The 19,406-nt window shown below is 38.7% G+C and overlaps 3 protein-coding genes across 15 annotated transcripts in view; 2 read left to right on the top strand and 1 right to left on the bottom strand.

Annotated features, from left to right (window-relative positions):
* Positions 1-1,359: 1,359 nt before the first annotated feature.
* On the bottom strand, positions 1,360-3,448 carry LOC138620331 (interleukin-8-like). Its single transcript, XM_069697458.1, has 4 exons — positions 3,279-3,448; positions 2,950-3,082; positions 2,558-2,644; positions 1,360-2,132 (listed from the first exon to the last, which is right to left on the bottom strand). The coding sequence occupies exons 1-4, from the start codon at positions 3,328-3,330 to the stop codon at positions 2,120-2,122; spliced, it is 285 nt and encodes a 94-aa protein (XP_069553559.1). The 5' UTR covers positions 3,331-3,448; the 3' UTR covers positions 1,360-2,119.
* A 3,136-nt stretch (positions 3,449-6,584) lies between these two features.
* LOC138620165 (interleukin-8-like) lies at positions 6,585-7,856 on the top strand. Its single transcript, XM_069697138.1, has 4 exons — positions 6,585-6,831; positions 6,950-7,082; positions 7,204-7,290; positions 7,472-7,856. Exons 1-4 carry the CDS (start codon positions 6,765-6,767, stop codon positions 7,482-7,484), a joined length of 300 nt encoding a protein of 99 aa, XP_069553239.1. The 5' UTR covers positions 6,585-6,764; the 3' UTR covers positions 7,485-7,856.
* A 3,221-nt stretch (positions 7,857-11,077) lies between these two features.
* The window catches only part of camk2d2 (calcium/calmodulin-dependent protein kinase (CaM kinase) II delta 2), a 37,357-nt gene continuing 29,028 nt past the window's right edge, over positions 11,078-19,406 (top strand). For 10 of the 13 annotated variants that reach the window (XM_069697444.1, XM_069697438.1, XM_069697435.1 and 7 more), the window contains exons 1-2: positions 11,079-11,515; positions 15,034-15,128. In XM_069697444.1, the coding sequence (XP_069553545.1) occupies positions 11,454-11,515; positions 15,034-15,128 (157 nt within the window). In that variant the 5' untranslated portion in view covers positions 11,079-11,453. Of the gene's footprint in view, positions 11,516-15,033; positions 15,129-19,406 lie in introns of all 13 variants that reach the window. The other 3 variants (XM_069697445.1, XM_069697442.1, XM_069697443.1) reach the window with 1 other exon arrangement.

Genomic DNA, 19,406 nt, shown 5'->3' with positions numbered 1-19,406 from the left:
AGAGTTGTTGAGTGTTGCTTTCTTTTTAATTGTTTAATGTGAATATAATTTTAAACAACAATGTGTCCCTTCTTTAGAGAAATGGCCTCTCTTGACCTCAGGAAGGTGTTTTCTCATCATGTGACTGGCTATGGCTCACCCCCCCCCCCAAAAAAAAAAAAACCCCAAAAAACTCAGAGAGCAATTCAATAAAGGTTTTGAGTTTACCTGAGAGCAAATGCAGGTAAGACAAGGTAACATGTTTTCTTATCTAAAACTGTTGGGGTTCAGAACAAGCAAACACTGGCCGGCAGAGAACATTACTAGACCACTGTACAGTTGGCAGGGAATGACAGGAAAGCTGGTATAAATGTTACTAAACTTATGACAGAATGGGGATCAGGTCACCGTGTAAGTCAGACTCTAGGCAATTGCACGAATATTAAGGTAAGTGGAGGACAAGGGGAATGGTTGGATCTGGAAGTGCCAGGCATGTGATAAAAAGCAGAAGTGGAACTGATTCATGTTGTGAAATATTGGATTTCATCAAAGGCTTTCACTCGTGGCCTTTTTAAGGAAATTCTTTCAATTTCTTTCTGTCACATATTAATAGTACATAAATAATGTTGATGGCCCAATTCCATTGAGTATCTTCTGAAAACACACTTCACTTAGATGAATCACTGTGTTTAAGATTGAAATGCTAATTGCACTAGTCAGCTCAGTAATATCATGTTGTAGCTGGCTTTTGTCTGAAGTACTTGTCTTACAACAACTATTCAGCAGCTGAATGTTTGTCATGAAAATGGCACAATGATAAAAGTCTTAGATTTTAGTATAGTGTTCCAGGAAAATAATAATCAGTAATGGCCACTGCTATTAAAAGGAGTGAATTTTATAGCCCCAAAAAAACCCTCGGATAGTCCTGAGGGTGTGTGTCTTTGTCCAAGAGGTGGCGACATTCTTCCAAGGAAAATTAGACTCTGCAGGCCCTTAACGTCCTGAACATGACACAACCCGAGAAATGCTGCTTACAAATGTTATATTCAGGACATTGACATTTTTTTGTTTCACCATCATAAACAACAAAACGACTTTTCCCGTAACCGCTAACATTTAACAGAGGAGATTGAATGGACAATCACACAATGTTTATGCCTTTACAAGAAGATGAAGAAAGTACACAATATGAAGAGAGGGAAGCAAGTTTTTTTTGTAATGCATTTTCAAGAGACAAAATATCTTGTCTGACCTCTGGGGGATAATAATGTGAAGCCCTTACAGACAATATAAAATGAAATGCTGTGAATTTATGGTTGTTATTTTGATACAAATGTGTCACAGTTTATAGAAAAGTGCCCAAAGACAGAACAAATTTATATATATATTAATTTGATAGTTTTCTCAGAAGTGATCTTTTTATTGCTCAGTGTTCTTCAAAGCCACAGGAAATGACATAATTCATCTGATGGAATCATGGTATCCTGCTTGACCACTACTGACCAACAATAATACAATGACATTAGTAAGTAAGGTCAACATTTCTTCACTGTGGGCTGGGACATGGCTTTTAACTATTTGAAATATGTCTCTATTGTAGAGAAGCTGGAACAAAACAGAAATATAGAACAACAGCAAAATTGGAAGCAAGTTTTTCACTTCAGTTTTGAATTAATTCTGTCCTGCAGCCCACATTTATGTTTGGCCCTCATTTTTTTCAATGTGCACTACAGAAAAATAAAGAAAACAGAATAGGCAAACTAACTGCCCATCTAACTTACAGTGTTTTAACATTATTTACCCAGTTTAAAATTTGAAATACACAAATTTAAGTGCTCACAAAAACAGATCTAATAGTTGTAGATATATGGTGTTTAATATATTGTTTAGAGTATAATTTTGTGTGACCATGCTTTCCTTTCTTGGTCACTAAGGAAATTGAAAACTTGGATATAGAATAAACAGATATATCCACAGTAAATACCTACTCTTGAACATCACAGCCGCCACATGAATCTTTCTCATGAGGTTTGTGCTCCATTGCTGCAATTAATGCCTCTATTTTAAATATATGCAGTGGGGAAAAAGCATCTCCAAAATATCCTTCCTTCCATCTGAGCCAAATCTGAGAGTTTGTTCTTCAAGGCGTCTGCCTACAGAGAAGAAAATGCACATATTTTGTAGTGAAGGACGTCTTAATCAAATAACACACTGAATATAGAAACTCGCTGTGATCACAGCAAAACAAATTCAAGATAAGATCTTAATTTAATTAAAATATGTATGACTATTTAATCGTAATACCATGGGTTGAAATGGATTGTTATTGACAATGATTCATGGACACACCCTACTTCTTTATGGAAGCTAATGGTTAACTAGGTTCTTGGAATGTTAAACAGAAGGAAATACTTCCCAGTAAACTTCTTCATCTTAATTGCCTTTCAGCTGAAAGATACAGTATTTGTCAGATTGTACAATCCACTGCCATATACTGCTTATCCCAATCACGAATAAGGCTTCACTCTCATGCTAATCTATTGACACATTCACAAAAATACAGTAGAGATAGACTCACTCAGACAATTTCTTCAAAAGCACTTTTTGGATCCATGGAGCTTCAGGGTCCAGACAAATCTTTTGCCCATCCTTTTTAAGAGTGGCACTGTAAACACACACCTGAGACATCAGACACAGTGTGGTGCTGTGTTGCAAACTTCCCGTAGTACCCTATCAAATAATGCTCTTCCATGTTAGGACTTACTTGTGTAGACCAGGAATTTTGGGTAGTGTTATTTTTCTGTACTTGACAGTGTTAATGCATATATGCACTCAAAATAGTGAGTGTTAGCGCACAAGTACACCATTTGGAACACAACATAAGACTTTGTATAATTACCCCAAGGGAATTACCTTATGTTTATATTTTTTTTTAGTACAAATTAACAGAAGAATGGCCTTTTGACATACATAATCTCAATGTCTTTGCAGTGGGAGCTTGCAAAGTTCACCTCCACCACTCCAATGTAACGCCCCATAGGCCTTTTTTCCTTGGTGATGCATTGACATCGCAGAGTCACTCCTTGTTCCCCCAAACTGATACCTGAGGTTTTTAGAAGTCAGAGAAGAATATCAGTCAGACAGAAGGTAAATCACACATCTGTTTGCAAGATTCAGATCGTAAACGTACAATTTGACACAAATCACAGTGTATTGATGCAGGCAACAGGTGTTAAATGTAAAGTTTGAAGAAATAAGTCATTTAAACATTTTGACAGTATTTGACAGTTTAGACTCACCTTCAGGGATGTTTAGAAAAAGTAGGAGCGCCACAGTAGTGATGATAGACATATCTCCTCTAAATCTGATCTGGGCAATTTCAGAAATACAAGCTATATTTAACGACTATGGTTCGCCAGTGGACTGCAAACATTCAAGTGAGGTACAGCGCTTCCCTCTGCAGCTGTTAACTGTGATGCAAGGCTGCTAATATCTTATTCCAGGAACAGAATTTTTTTTCTTTTTTTTTTCTTTTTTTTTTTTTTGTGTGTGGTCTTAATGGCTTTGTACAATCACAGGAAGCAGTTCTCATTTGTTGATGGCTATTTAGAATCCTGGGAACCTTCATGACAATAATTATAAAGAAACCACATTGTTTTTCTTCAAAAAATAACATGCTGGAGCCTCCATCCTGCTGCTGGCATTCATTAAAATCAAATTTAAAAACATGCTGTGTCAGGAAAAAATAACTGGTGTAGGTAGTTGCAACAGTAGCAGAGTGTCGGCTATGAGAAAATATTTTTTCCTATGAAAACTGACGTGGTCTCACTTGAGATAAGTCATCCTTATCTGGAATTTGGTTATCTGCCAAACAAACTGCCACTATAAAGCTTCATCTGGCTGTATTTCAACATACCTTACTATCACTAAACAAACTAAAATAATTTACAAGTCTGCAAAAAATGAAATTTTGGGATTATAAGCACGTGTAAATAACGGTAATTGATTTCACTAAATATTTTTTGTGGAAAACTAAAGCTGTAGCAAAACAAGTGTGAACGTTTTGACATGCATTATCTAAACTTGTTATGGGGTCGGTTATGACAAGGCAGCAAACTTGTTCTGGCATGAAGCTTGATGTCAAAGAGATGCCATTCCACAGAAATTGCAGCCTCCCCCCCTCCACCCACCTGCCCCTCCCTCCTCGGATAGATACCCCAACTCAAAGTTACTGTGGAAAGCTGCCAATCTTCAACTATTTCCCCAGATATTTGTTTATCCAAAAACTTTCCAACATTTCCCAAAACCCTTCTAGGCTGACTGCCTATTAGTCTCCTTCGGACACTCACTTAGTCATGTTTATCATTTATACTAACAACAGTTCAACCCTGGTTCAGCTGAAATTGTTTGCTACTTTACACATAGCATAATGTAGCCTGGTAGCTGCCAGTAATGTAGCTCAAGCACAGCTAATGTAGCTCAAGCACAGCTATCAAAGGGAAGGATGGGTGGTGACAAGTTGATGATTCATCTGTGGTTTTCCCAGCGTTTATCCTCATTATTTTAGTTTTGAGAAAACGTGATCAGGCTTAATGCCATTCAAGACATAGCAACATGTATCTAAATGTACAGTTTTACACTGTTGTATATGTTTGCCCTGGTAAAATTACTGCATTATTTGTTAATTCAACCTAAATGCTTCCTGTATACGTTTAAAATTAAAAGCCCTGTAGAGATTCAGCAGACAAAAAAAACAAAACATGATTTCTTAACCAGGCTTTTATTGTGAAACATTTGCATGAAGGTGTTGTGACTGAAATCGGACAATCACACTTTAATCCAGTAATTCCGATAATCCAGAACAGCCATAAAATATCTAGGCTATCTTACTGACTATTGTATCAAAACTTCCTTCATCTTGTTACGCAACCTTAGAAACGAGCCACAACTTAACAATGCATTACAGGTACATTACAGGTGCATTACAGGTGTGCTCCAGTACTTCAACAAATTTCCATCGTCACTATTATTTACATGAACATATAATTAATAACAAACATAAAATGACATACGCACAGAATTTAAATACACAAATAATCTGATATGAAGAATCTACCTGGCACCAGAGTAAATGTTGGGGGAAGACCAGATGAACGATATGAACATAGTCATTTGGTTATTAACTGATGCTGGTCACATGCTGTCAAATGTCACTCAGTTATTTGACCACATACTTACTGTAGCTAACGTTTAACTGCAGCAGTGAAAATGATATATATATATACATTAAAAAAAAAAAAAACTTTCCAGAGAAGTTCATCACATGTTTGAAATTGAACCATGACTTGTTTTCACTTCTGCAGTCTAAATTGAGTTGACTATAAAAGAACATGGATGGGTTAATGAGATATGAACATAACTTTCAGTATGATTGTGATTTGCTTTGTTCAACAAGGAACTAAATCTTTATACTCTTAACAGAGAGAATTTTGTCCTTTGATTAATCTGTGTGATTGAAGTGAGCCAACAGTTGGCCACCTTGTTTAGAAGTTGCTCAATAGTGGTGACAGTTGATGTGCCTGAGCTTGTTGAGCTTGCATTAACCAAATCTCAACACGTGATATGTCAACAGTTTTTGGCTCATCCTGTGACGTTGCTTTAAGAATGTCAAATGCAAGAGCAAGAGTGTTTTTGGCTCATCCTGTGACGTGCTTTAAGAATGTCAAATGCAAGAGCAAGAGTGTTTTTGGCTCATCCTGTGACGTGTTTTAAGAATGTCAAATGCAGGAGCTGTGAACTTTTTGATGAGTGTAATTACCTTGCAATGAAATGCTTTTAATCGAGGATACTTAAATGTCAAAAGTTTAATGTCAACTGTTGTGTCTGTTGTCTGAAAAGGAGTTTCTCTGTTTCTTTATAAATACTCTTTCTAATATAATAAATGTAAAAACTTTTTTTTAATTTTTTTTTATAAATCATATGTGGCACATGTGCATGAAATGCAACCTTTAGGTAATGAGTCTTACTCAAAAAGTGTGACACTGACTTGCCACTATTGAACAAGCAAAAAACATGGCTGTGCATTCCGGGATTTGTTCTTAATAAGTAGATGTACTGTACCTTTAAGCGAGCTCCCCAATCAACTCTTTGAACCAAAGATTCTCCTTCTTGAAGGCGAAGTCCGAAGTAACAAAACTTGGGGGTAACATTCATATGCCACTCATCCACAGATTGCATCTAACTGTTCATTTTATTATATGTCACCAGTGAATCAGCTGTCTGCTTATCTGTGTAATGATGAACTTGGTATGAGTAAGCTGTAATGAACGTTTGATATACAGTACTGTATATGAAAAAAACTCTCACGCATTCTTTTTCGCATCAGTTGAATTTGCATAAAGCTTTGGTCACGGTGTTTTTCCACAAAAGAAATCTGAGTGTGACATGTTGATGATAAGTCAACATACTTTTTTGTGTGTAAGATATGTTAGTGTAAAGTCCCTACAAGCCGCTGATTGTCCCAGTTTGCGCAACCTGCCTAACTGACCTAGAAAGGAATGAGTCATTTCCACATATCGTTCTCCTTAAATAGGAGACGTCTTCGACGCTAGATTCAAACAGCAGACGAAGAAAGCAGCTGAACCCTGAAACGGAAAAGTATAGGAGAAAGGGAACTGAGCAAAAGAAGTCGGCAGAATAAAAAAACACTCTTCGTTACTGAGACGACTTTCTGAAGGACATTCTTATCTTTTATTACTAATTATTACTGAACTTATAAAAGTAAAATGATGAGCAACAGAGTTACCGTCACCTCTGTCGTGGTGCTCTTCGCCTTCCTCGCCATCTCTGAAGGTAAACTTTTTTTGTCATTTAATTGCTGAATCCAACAGTAATGAACTTTTCGGTTTACTGCATCGAGTTATCAGCACTTGCACTTTGTAACCACATGCAACTTTATCTTTCCTATCAGGGATGAGTCTGAGAAGCCTGGGAGTGGAGCTGCACTGTCGCTGCATCCAGACAGAGAGCAAACCCATCGGCCGCCACATTGAGAAGGTGGAACTGATTCCTGCCAACTCCCACTGCCAGGAGACCGAGATCATGTAAGAACCAAATCCCACCTCAACAGTGATTATTTTGGGAGATTTTGTCATTGTCATTCATTGACTTTGGCATGAGGTCTCCATCAAAACTTACATTCCCGTTTCCTGCTTTGTGTTGCAGTGCAACTCTGAAAAAGACCCGCCAAGAGGTTTGCCTTGACCCTAACGCTCCCTGGGTGAAGAAGGTGATTCAAAGGATCATGTCAAGGTAAGGTTCACTTGAGTGCACTCAGACACAATAGTCTATGACTGCATAATAAACAGCTATACAACAATTAAGTCTTATGATTCTAGTGATGGATCTAATGATGGATAATAAAATACAAAGTTTGAGTCCACCGCTAATGTACAAAATATCCACTCCTTTTTTTTGTTTGTTTTCTCTGCAGCGGAAGACGCTGAAGAGATCTGGGAGACGTGCCTTTTGAAAGAGCTGTTTATCAACAAATGAAAGTATCTACACTTTTTTATTTTAAGACAAGAAAGCCATCATCACTGCTGTCATGATCAACTGTTGAAAATGACAACAGAATTTACCCACTCGGGTTGTTTGTATCAAACAACGCTATTTATTACTATGTCTGTTCATGTTTGAATGTGACATACGTGTGTTGGAGCCAGCATATTTTTGGCTGCTCCTATAGTATGTAAAACTGCATTACTCTTCTCTTATCTTGCGTATTAATATAATTATTTATGTATTTATGAAATATAAGTGTTTGTGAATTCAGTTATGTATGTTGGTTGCCAGCTTATTCATTAATAAATGTGAACCTGAAGTTAAAAATGGAATTGCTTAGATTTGACTTATTATTAATTATCTTCATTGCTTTGATCTAAAACTGCTCTATACAGAGTACTATAGTCCTGTTCTTTAGTTCAGTTGTCCCCAACCTAGGGGTTGCGTCCCTGCAAAAGCTCACTTGCTAAACCTGACGGGTTGTTAGATGATCAATGGTGTGGAAATTTGGGGGAATATTTTCACAATGAACCATATTTAACCAATTGCATGCATAGTCAGTAAAAAAAAAACTAACTCCCTTCTAAAAACATAAAACAAAACAAAATAACAAAATGATCAAAACAAATATCCTTTTTCTTTTCACACAAAGTGCTTGGAGTGTGTCCAAGATCCACTTCTCTATTTGATTGTTAGATCACCATCGTCAACTTTACAGAGTTACGCCACGCGTTAGTTCTGCTGTATTGACCCCACTGCAGACATTACAATTGCAGTTGCTCTTGTGGAGTCATCTATTACTGCTGTTTTAAAGACAACGGGAAACTCTGTACTCTGTGACTTTTTTTTTTTAATTATAAGAGTAGGGGTAGGGAATTTGATATTCACCTTCATTATAGTTAGCTTTGTTTTTTTTATTATGCAAACAAACAACAGGCTTATCTTAACATGACAAACACTCACTGTGTTTTGTTCAAACTATAAATAAGAGGAGTCTCTAGAGAGTTTAACTCAATGCATATTTCATGCTAGGAAGTCTTTAAATGCAACATGCCCTGATAATGAAATGACAAAATAAGCATATGTCCATTGACTCCCAAAACTGAGTGTTTCAGCACCCTCTTTTGGACCGACACACCCTGAGACCTCAACAACAGAATAGCTCATTTGCCAAAATGACATTCAGTATTGATGGATAGTACTTGCAACAGCCGTAACGGACCTTCTCCATCTTGATAACAATAATTGACACATGATTACTGTTGTAAAATGGTAGCTATTTGGTCTGGTTTAGGCAACACAACTACTTTGTAAAATGTAGGTAAATATCATGTTTTTGGATTAGATAAGTATGTTTAATAAATAAATTGTGTTCCAGGATGTAAGTTAACTTGCATACTACATTAGAAGAAGTTAGTTTTGACGCAAAAACAGTTCTGCTGAGTGAGAGTCCAATCAATCCAACCAGCCCCGTGGCCTGTTTCACAAAAGCAGAATTAAGATATCCAGGATAACAGAGAAAAGCCAGGTTTGACCAAGCCCAGTCAGTTCACCCTGGCTTCATTTGTTTCACAATTGCTAAGTCTGGTTGATCAGGTGTGGCTAGTTCAAACCAGGTATAATTAATCCGGATAAATGCACATTCACAGCTGTCTTCAAAAGCCCACGAGGTAGATCACAGATTCACTGATGTGAAATGGAAAAGAGGCATGTCACATCCTTAAATCCCAGTGAGAAACAGCTTTTGATGGAAGCATATGAGGAAAAAAGCCGAGGGGTCCGACTTGTCCCGAAACACCATTTTCCATCAGAAAGCCTGTATGTTGTTTTGTCATGGATGACATCATCAAGAACACACAAATGTAAAGGGAGAAATACCCATCTTTTAATACTTTATTGCCTTCATGACTTAATTCAAAACACCTGTGCAACTTCATTGTCTGTTTCTAATCATCTCAGTAACTGCAATTAAATATTAATCAAACCTCAAACAATAATATAAACAGTAGTCTTTATTGTTACATTTATAGCAAAACTTCCCTTTGATAGGGAATAACTGTAAGAAATTGGTTTCTGATCAGAGTAAACACTGACTGAAAGGCACCAGGATTAAGAGCCTGGCTGTTAACCTGGTCTGGACAAGCCTAGTTTCACAGAACAAATCTCCATGGTAATTTATATGCTACTGCTTTTGTGAAACCAAACCAAAGCTTAATTAAACTAGGATACCTGGAAAAATCCTGGCTTAATACCTTATTTTTTTGTTTTGTGAAACAGGCCCCCGACCTCTTCCTTACTTAAAAGTTGCCACTTGTTTTACTACATCACTTGACTTCTTCTTCTTGTCATAATTACTACGGCCGCTAGAGGTCACGTATGTAAACATGAACAATTTTAACCCCGTTAAACAATTGACCAGTGTAGTCGTTTTGTGAGATCGCCTGGCTATAAAAGGGCCTACTGATCTAGTTTTTTTGGAGGGTTTTTATTTTTTTTTATATTCAACAAACTTAATAAAATTACTTAAGTTAACTCTCAGCATTTACAGTCTCAATTTTTTAAGTTCTGAAGTGACCTGAATCTCTAGTGAAAAACTAAAAGTTTCATTTTTAAATTTAAGTTGCTATTTACATTAGGTTAACCTGACTTTTTTTTAATGATTTAATTCCACTATATTCCTGTATGATTTTTTTTACGTATAGCTGTGGACATTTAGTCTGTTCACATTAAAAGTAGCCTATCACGCACAGCTTGTTACTCGGTTTGAATCAACTTTCAAGTCTTTGCATTATCACTGCGATGCTACAATAACAACGATTTATTTTAAAATTTTGATTTACAGTTACACGCTATGTCCCCCAAAATATCTGCCCTAACTCAAAACCAAACAATTTAGATTGTACTAAACTGCTGTCTGCAACACATTTTGCCTGGATTAGAAATAAACTGCATTGTAATGATTGGCCATTAATTGACTGACAGAAAATCATCTGATAATTTTGGTATCTTAATATTAGAGCTATATACTATTAAATGGGAAATATTTAACGATAAAGTTAAGTTTTGTCCTCATATGTTTGCCTTTTCAATTCAGGCCCGGGCAAGAAAACAATATCATAACCAAAGATCAACTTCACTTTTTTTTCGTTGATGCTTGACCACAAATCACCCACCACAATAAAACAAGGAACTGATGATTTACAAGTCACATTTTGCTTTAGCTTTGAATCAAATTCGAGAATTAATGTCTTTGAATTTATGTCGTGAAAACATAGGCTCTGAAACTTAAGCCCCGAGTTTCAGAGCCTATGTGAATGTTTGTGAAATTAAATTTTTAAATTTAAACGGTTGGGTCATTATATTTTCATAATGCAAGCTCCTTTATATGTAATTTTAAAATGCACATGTAGGCCTATTTTACTCTTATCAATATTTAGGTCTACCATGATTATTGTTGTTATTATTATTAATTGTTGGCCTATGTGAGGATGCAGGCAAAGGGGCGGGGCTGAGCGCACAGCCTGGGGTAGGTGCGGTAGTGCAGCGTCTGCGTACAGAAAGACAATAATCATAGAGAGGGACGGACACGTACTGGAGATACCGAAATGCACACATCATGCATCGTCCATGAGCTGTGACAAGCCGCTAGATGTGAAGAAAATAAAGAAACTGCGCACGATAACGCCGGAAGCTCTCGCGTCCTGGTTGAGGCACTTGCGCAGGCAGTGTTTTTGCCGCAGAAATCATTCCACCAGAGCTCCTGCCGATGTGCTTTAGCTGTGCATGAATCCCGCCGTTCGGTTTGCAGGTTCAGGACAAAACCGGGCGGTGTTGACGACCGTGTGTGGTGGATACAGTTTGTGAGTGCACCTTATCCGCGTCTCCACACACCCACTGGCACCTCCTTCAGGATGGCGTTAACGATCTGCACGAGATTTACCGACGAATACCAGCTGTTCGAGGAGCTGGGGAAGTAAGGAAGCATGTTTTTTTTTAATTTTTTTTTTTTTCATCTGGCATCATCCCTCCATGAAATGTCAGCTGGTTATGTAATAGGCCGCCTAGGTTTAGGGAAGCGGATTTGAGTGTCTTGTGTGTTTTTGTGAGTGTGCGCGCTGCTGATAGTATAGCCTTGAAACCTTTGATGAAGGGGGCTAAATACGCTGTCATTTCTGCCATGCAGGCCTGTGCGTTGACATCCAATTTGTTTAAATCCTACATTTGAAGCCCTGCTTACATTTTGTGCTTACGAAAGAAGATGTCGTATCAAGCGTGTCGTCATTTGCCTCCATCCTGTGCAGCCACTGATGTTGCATTTCGGCCTTAGAGGTGCCACAGCAGGGCAAGGAGCCCCTGTGTTGAAAAGCTGAGCCGGGGTGAGTGAAAGGGTGAGATTTGGTAACCCACTCCTCCCTCTCTACCTCCATCACCATCACCACCTCCTCCCCAAATCCTCCTCCCGCGTGACCGAAACACACACTCGGTAATGCGACAGCAGACCATGTAGTTGAAGATGACACACTCCCCAGCACCGAGCTATGGTCCATTATCAGACCCAGGCAGGGAATTCCTCACCCCTAAGAGAGGTGGAGGGAAAGATCCGAGTACCTGTGTGTGTGCGCGGGCGCTCGTGCATGTATGTGTTTTTAAGAGTGAGTCTCTTGGTTTGGAGGCAAATCTGTATGCGTGTGTGTGTGTGTGTGTGTGTGTGTGTGTGTGTATTTGTGTGGTCATGCGCCGTCTGACCTGCAGTCTGCCCAGCACCCCGTGGGCAGTGTACAGAGTTCCAGATGTCTGAAGCTTGTGTTGACTTCAAGCCAAAGCAGAAAGATATATAAGAATGTACCCCCAGTTCCCCAGTGTCCCCCAGTTATCTCCCGGGAGGAATTAATCTCTTATCAACCACCTGGATGGGTGCAAGCCTGTGTTCCTAGTGAGGAAGAGGAAATCTCCCCTAAAGCCTCAGCTCCCTGCCTTTATGACCCTATGCAGTGTTCATCTTACACCATCTATCATTAATAATGCATTGATATTGCTCTTATAGTACCTTTTAACTCACCTGCTCCCTTTAAAACAGCACCATTTCCCCACAATGACAGACTAGCTAGTGGTAGAATAAAGATAGCACCATATTTTCCCCAAATAATACTAATAAAATAATTTAAGAATAATATCAGATTCTATTTACATGAAGCGTAATGTTGGAAAACTGTTTAAAGAGTCGATACGACAAAAACATACTGATAAATTTACATTCAGACATTAAAGGAACTTGCCAAAGTTTGCAGTTATTATCTCCTTAACTACATCAATGTATGCTTCACATTATTGCTGCCTGCTATGGCCATATGTTTTGATTTTTAGATTAATATTTTCTCACAGTCCAGGCAGCTTTTTTTTTTTTTTTTTTTTTTTTTTTTTTTAGTTTCATTGTTCAAGAAAATCAATTTTAAGACTCCCAGCACTTGTTGTATAAACCATCAGAGAAAAGTCTTCATTATGACCTCAGAGTGGGGTGGTTATGCAGGTTACGTTCAGATTGATTGACAAGACTGTGCCGTGTTATTACTGAAACTGATAATTGACAAAAAGTGCTGGATGATTTTAATGGTTGTATAGAAATGAATTGGGTTTACAGTATTATTTAGTTAAAAGAAAAAAACATTCAAATTTAACATGGCAGTACAGTTTGCTGAAAAAGTGGGCTCTGATTTATGTGACTGGACTCGTACATGTAAAACTATTATAATAAGGAAAATACTTAATTTGAACTTTTTTTTAAATATTAAAACCACCGTCCAAAAGTCGATTATCCATTAAAATCATATCATCATTCATATCAATTTGTGAGCTTATTGGGTTACTGAGAAACAGTGTCTCTACATCTTTACACAAAGATGCTTTCATCTTTTTAAAGCATATTTACATCATTACCCAATCCAGTGATCAAGGTTAGTCACCTAGTGTATTTAATACAATTTTGGAACCATATATGTTAAAGAACCTAAAAAAAACAGAGACACTTGCTCATCACAGATGGTTCAGTTGGTAACCTGGAACCATGTTTCAGCTATTACCCTTAGTTTACTTTCAATTGAAGAGCACAGGCAGTTCTTTACTATTGAGTCTCAATATATTCTGTCCTGTAGGCCTGCACAGACACGACTAACATATGTACTTCACATCACCATGCTACCCAACTATACAGGACAGTCAAAAATTCTTATGTAACATGTTACGCTATGATCATTTCCCTTAACAAATCCGCTATTCATTAGAGGTAAGCTGTAGTGGCAAGCTGCTCACTCCAGAGCATGTTAGATAACATATTCATGGTACACATCACTATACAGTAGCAGCTACAAAAGTGTCAGTTATTTGTCATATTGTAACACTGATTTAATCAAATAATTTAATGTAGAATAACCTCAGCTAGGAGACAGTAGAAGAACAGTAAGTGAAAGACCAGAGTTCATTTGAGGTAATGTGTGTTCTCGGCTTTGTCTTTCCCGTGTGTACAGCTGATACCTCTGATGTTGTCTGGAGCTAGACGTGGGTTTGCTGTGGAGGAGAACAGGTTTTGTTTGAAAGAGTAGGTGTGTACAGACAAAGACAGAGATTGAATAGCGAAGATACCTGCATGGCTGCAGAGCTCGAGCAGATCTGAGGCAGGTGGACCACTCCACGGCTGCATTTAGAGATGAGAGATGCAGCACTCTGTTCCTCTCCTCCCTCAAATATAGCTGACCTAGTTTTTTGATCTTCATACATGTGCCTGAAACACCAGAACAGCACACGGCTGAAACAATAGAAGATTGGTTGGCACATTTGCAGGTGTTAGGTTGGGTGTAGGGATTGGACAGTGTGTCATGAAGGTGTGGTGTGTAAGTAGGTTTGTGTGAGTAGCTAAGTAGCGACTGCGTCAACACTTCTGTTCATTTTTATCCTTAACTTACCCTGTAAATAATGAATTGAACTCTATATCTTATGATGGGTGTTTGATAAAGCCAGAATATCAGTTAAGCCAGGTTTATTTGAGCAAAAAGGCAAACCATGTTTTATGCATTATGCTTAAATAAGTTACAATGGAAGCATTTCCCCTCAAACCAGCCTGGTCAGGTTAGTTTTCAGGGTTGGCTACACCTCAGGCTCACTATTGTTTCCAATACTGTACTTCCAGTTAAACGGATAGACAGCCACAGTTTCTCCCCAGTAATCTAATCAGATTCAAACTATGATGAATGTCAGATTTATGACAGCTTGCTGCTAGTAATTAAAAATAGGAGAATAGACCTGTGTCAGTCTAAAGTATTTGTTTCACATTGATATGCTCATTCAAACCAGGCTTTTCACACTAAACCCAGATTTTCTTGGTCTGCTTTTAAAACACCCCTCTGATTGTATATTGACGGGTATGGATTACACCTTATATTGTTAATTTGACCTTTTTTAATGCATCAATAATTATTTCTTCGTGTATGTTTATTTCAGGGGCGCATTCTCTGTGGTCAGGAGGTGCGTGAAGATCTCCTCCGGACAGGAGTATGCTGCCAAAATCATCAACACCAAGAAGCTTTCTGCCAGAGGTAGGACACACATAAACACATGAGCACACTCCCTGAGTGTCACTGGTTTATGTGTGGATGAGCTGTGAACATCGCTGCCCCTGAAACAGGCTTTGGGGCTCTGACACAGAACAAGTTTGTGCGTTTGTGTCTGTGGGAGTTAACGTCAGCATGTGAGAGACAAACAGGCACATGGAAGAGACTCATCTGGATTTTGGATGATCACATTTTGTGTGTGTGCAGAAGAAAACAGTGAATACATCAGTGCTGTATTTGCTCGCTTGCACTTTTTGTGTTGTGTGGATCTCCCTCCTTTTTATGTTATTCATATTTATCCTTTGGTTTCTATGTAAATGTTTGTCACATACAACCTTGTGCGCGTGTGTGAGTGTGTGTGTGTGTGTGTGTGTGCTTGTGTTCTGTATTGATTCAGGGCTCTGGCTGGTCTTGTTGTCCCAGGGGCAGATCTCTTGCGAAGCCGACCCAGTTCTTTCACATCCGTCACTGTAATTGTAGCCACTGGCCTGGTTGCCTCAGGCTTGGGACGCACGGCGCACGCATGCACGCACGCACACTAGCTCATAAATACACATTCACAAACATGTGCACGTGCAAGCACACACATGACCCAGGAACTGCTAACAGCCTATTTGTGATTGGATTGGGCCTTTATGGTTACTCCTTCTCATCAGCCAATGGCAGGTTTTGTCACCTTTTGCTAGTTTGCCACCATACCGGACAAGGTTTTGGGCTTCTGTAGATGTGAGCTAAGGGTTCTAACTACAATTTATATTATAATAATTTAATCAACATTAGCTGGGCTGTTTTGCACATGTATAATGTTGGTACCCATAGTTTCATTGTGATGATGCAAATTTGTGGGTTTGTTGCCATGTTGTAGTATTTACAAGCATCCCTCCCCCTCTTTGCAGTATTTTACCTTTTATTCTTTTCCAGCAGCACCCAGTGCCTGTCTCCTCCTTAGCATCCTCCCTCTTCATTTTTTTTTTATCCGTTTCATTTACATTTTTGCCAAATTTATATCTGCGATCTTTATGTGGTGATTTACAAGACAATGTCTTATTTGACACCAGAAGGGCTGGGTACCCAACTTCAAACCTTTTATGGCACGAATTGCTTCGATACTATCTTCTCCTGAAAAATGCCTTTCTTATTCTGTACCAAATTTAGATACCAAGGCTACATCCACACTAATACATTTTTGTTTTAAAACACATAATTTTGGCCCACCCATGCATATAACGGCACCCGGTTACAATTTAGGTAAATCTTACTTTAGAAAGACTGATTTCACTGTTTTCAAAGTTTCAAAGAATCATTGGAAAATTTTTGTGTACCATACTGGTACGAGTATCGAAAACTTTTAAATGACATCCAGCCCAATTCACCAGGTACTTATGCCTGAGTTTCTCTACTAATACCTCATCATCTATCCCCACCGGCATTTCTGCATTCTTTGCTTCTCATCTCTCCTTTTCTATTCTCCCTTCATGTTGTGTCTATTTTTTTTTCTGCTTTCCTCTCTCAGTTCTTTGCTCTTTCCCTCTCTCTGTATTCCGCCCGTGTTGACCCTTCCACTTGCTGAGTGCAGTGTTGGTAATAGACATCTTGTTGGACGGATCAGTGTCTCATCACTTACATGGACAGATTTTCCAAAAATACTGCAATAAATTTTCACACTGCTTATGCATGCACGTATACAAACACACACACACACACTCACAATCTTTCTTCCGTGTGTGTGTGTGTATGTGTGTGTAGAGGTTTACATACCGGGCATGCTGGCGTGTCAGATATGGTCTTACCCTCTTTCCGCGATAAGCCCTAGAATTGCAACTCTGATTCCCTTCTCTCTGGCAGTATCATGACCTACCCCTAACCCCTCTCTATCACTGTGTGTGTTTGCGTATGCAAGAGCATAGTGTGCTGTGTGAGTATATATGATTGAAAGGGGTTTATGGCAGGATTGGTGGCTGTAATGCAGGCAGATTAAGGCACTATGTGTGTGTGTTTGATGTTTGTGGTTATGCAGGCACACATGTGGTGTGCCTATAGGACCAGTCACAGTCCTGCAATCTGCAATCCTGATTATGCAGCATTTCATTAAGCGCAGCAGAGAATTCAGTGAATGAGAGGAAGCAGGGGAGATACAGAGGGCAAGAAAAGGATAGGAAGCAGAGGGAGAGAGAGACAATCAGAGAGCGAAAGAGAGGACGGCAAATCAATACTTAAAGAGTGTGTGTTTGCTCATACCATATTCCTCACAGCAGTTGAATATTTGTCCTTTCATGCATGCGTCAGTGTGCTGTCGCTATGACTTTGTCTGCTGTCTTTTGTCACTTTGCATTTGCTTGTGATGTGCTCTGTGTGTGTGTCTGTGTGCGCAGCTGTGCAGGTGCTTGTGTATGTGTCTGTAATCCCTCATCTGTTTGAATGTCCTTGTTTGTGTATCCGTGCACCATAGCCTCATTTCTTGACTATGTGACCCTTCCAGCTTGCCTGAGCAGTTTGGTAGGTTTGCATTGGTTAATTTATGACACTAAAGATGTTTTAAGTTTGATAAAAGGCCTGCTCATCCCACTGTGTAAATATTGCATTGCTCTAGGAGTGACACGGTGATCAGGAGATAGGGTGAAGAAATAGGGCCGCATTTACAAGCAGGATGAAAACAAAGATTTAATAATATTTATTTTGACACAGCACCAATGATGCTTTTCATCCTTTTTCACATTTTATCATCTTTGAGTTCTTATTCTTTTTTAAGAGTGTTGTACCATGATGGTAAATCCTTTCAGTTTTGCAGAGACTGAATTACTGTTGTTGCTGGCTTGATGTCGTTTCAGTTCACCGATCTGTAACTGACCCTCCTACAGAGAGGACAATGATTGGGGTGTGCTGATGTTATTTTTGTTATGTGGCGCTATCATGGTAACAGAAAAGATAGTCGTTGCTGAGGTATAACCCAGTCTGCCTCAGTATATATACAGCATTTTTGTGTGTATGTTTTCTTTTTGCACTTTGTACCCCTTTTGTAGGTTTCCCTAATTAGGCAAGATAAAGATTTCTCCTCCATCCTGCTTTCCTTTCCTTTTCTCTATCATCTTTATTCCTGCGTTTTGCCAGTGTCACCGAGACTCTGTTTCGTCTCACTCTGAATTGAAGGGAGAGAGGAAAGAGAGGGGATATGATTATGGGAGAGAGAACGATTCGGAGATAGAGAAATAGGAGGGAAGGAAAGGAAGGAGGAATCAGTGAGAAGAAGGGGATCACATGACTCACTGGGTACTTGAAGGCTAAAAATAAATGTTGGTTGTGCTCTCACTGTGTGTCTAAATGTGTGTGTGCACATGCATGCATACAAGCACACTCTTACACACATGCACACTAAAGTTGCAAAGCTATCCTTGCCAGGACATTGCATTGACTTCCATTCATTGTCGACAGCCTGAACCAAACCCTAACCTTAAACTTAACCATAACCAATTCATGAATAACCCAAACCTTGACCTAACCAAAATTTACACCTCACCTCCAACATTAACAAGGACCTCAGAAATTATTTTTTGCCTCATTAGGACTACTGGTCCTGGTTTATAATGGAAAAAGTCCCAATGAGGTAACACACACACACACACACACACACACACACACACACACACACACACACACACACACACACACACACACACACACACACACACACACACACACACACACACACACACACACACACACACACACACACACACACACACACACACACACACACACACACACACAATTGAAATAATTCCATCTTTTGAAAGGAGCCAGTTTTTTTTTAGGTTCAGCTCACCTGTTTGGCAAACCAGGCTGCCTGTGGTGAATTGTGCATTTGCAGCGTCTATGTATACTGTATGTATGTCATGAAACATGAGAAATAAATTATGATCGTGATTATTCTAACCATACCAGACTATGATTTACAGTAAATTGTAATTATTATTATTATTTTTTTAAACTTGATGTATGTATCAGTGACATAAAGACTATAAAACATCTACCCTTGATAGAATTACAAATGTATTTGGTTTCTTTATGCAAAGATGTAACAATGCAGTTGATGCACTTGATAGTTCTTCATGTCCAGTAAACCTGAGAAATTTTTGTTTCAAATGAACTTATGAACTGAACTCATTTTTGTGTAGAAAAATGTCGCACATCACCTCACATTTAATGAGATATTATATCTGACATTGTTTAAAATGATAAAACATTATTCTGTGAGTCATGGTCTTA

This window comes from Brachyistius frenatus, unplaced genomic scaffold (assembly GCF_029030835.1).
Source record: "Brachyistius frenatus isolate BFR_SWC_R1_liver_20210118 unplaced genomic scaffold, ASM2903083v1 Contig_23, whole genome shotgun sequence".
Taxonomy (NCBI): Eukaryota; Metazoa; Chordata; class Actinopteri; family Embiotocidae; genus Brachyistius; species Brachyistius frenatus.
Note: the sequence above shows the minus strand (reverse complement) of the source record. Positions and strands in the feature narration are given on the sequence as shown.

What these genes read in the sequence shown, in the direction of transcription:
- LOC138620331 (XM_069697458.1), bottom strand. Translation starts at nt 3,330, where the DNA reads ATGTCTATCATCACTACTGTGGCGCTCCTACTTTTTCTAAACATCCCT. An exon ending in TTTTCTAAACATCCCTGAAG is followed by an intron (nt 3,083 to 3,278) that starts GTGAGTCTAAAC and finishes TAAAAACCTCAG; the next exon opens with GTATCAGTTTGGGGGAACAA. An exon ending in TGCAAAGACATTGAGATTAT is followed by an intron (nt 2,645 to 2,949) that starts GTATGTCAAAAG and finishes GTGTGTTTACAG; the next exon opens with TGCCACTCTTAAAAAGGATG.
- LOC138620165 (XM_069697138.1), top strand. Translation starts at nt 6,765, where the DNA reads ATGATGAGCAACAGAGTTACCGTCACCTCTGTCGTGGTGCTCTTCGCC. An exon ending in CTTCCTCGCCATCTCTGAAG is followed by an intron (nt 6,832 to 6,949) that starts GTAAACTTTTTT and finishes CTTTCCTATCAG; the next exon opens with GGATGAGTCTGAGAAGCCTG. An exon ending in TGCCAGGAGACCGAGATCAT is followed by an intron (nt 7,083 to 7,203) that starts GTAAGAACCAAA and finishes TTTGTGTTGCAG; the next exon opens with TGCAACTCTGAAAAAGACCC.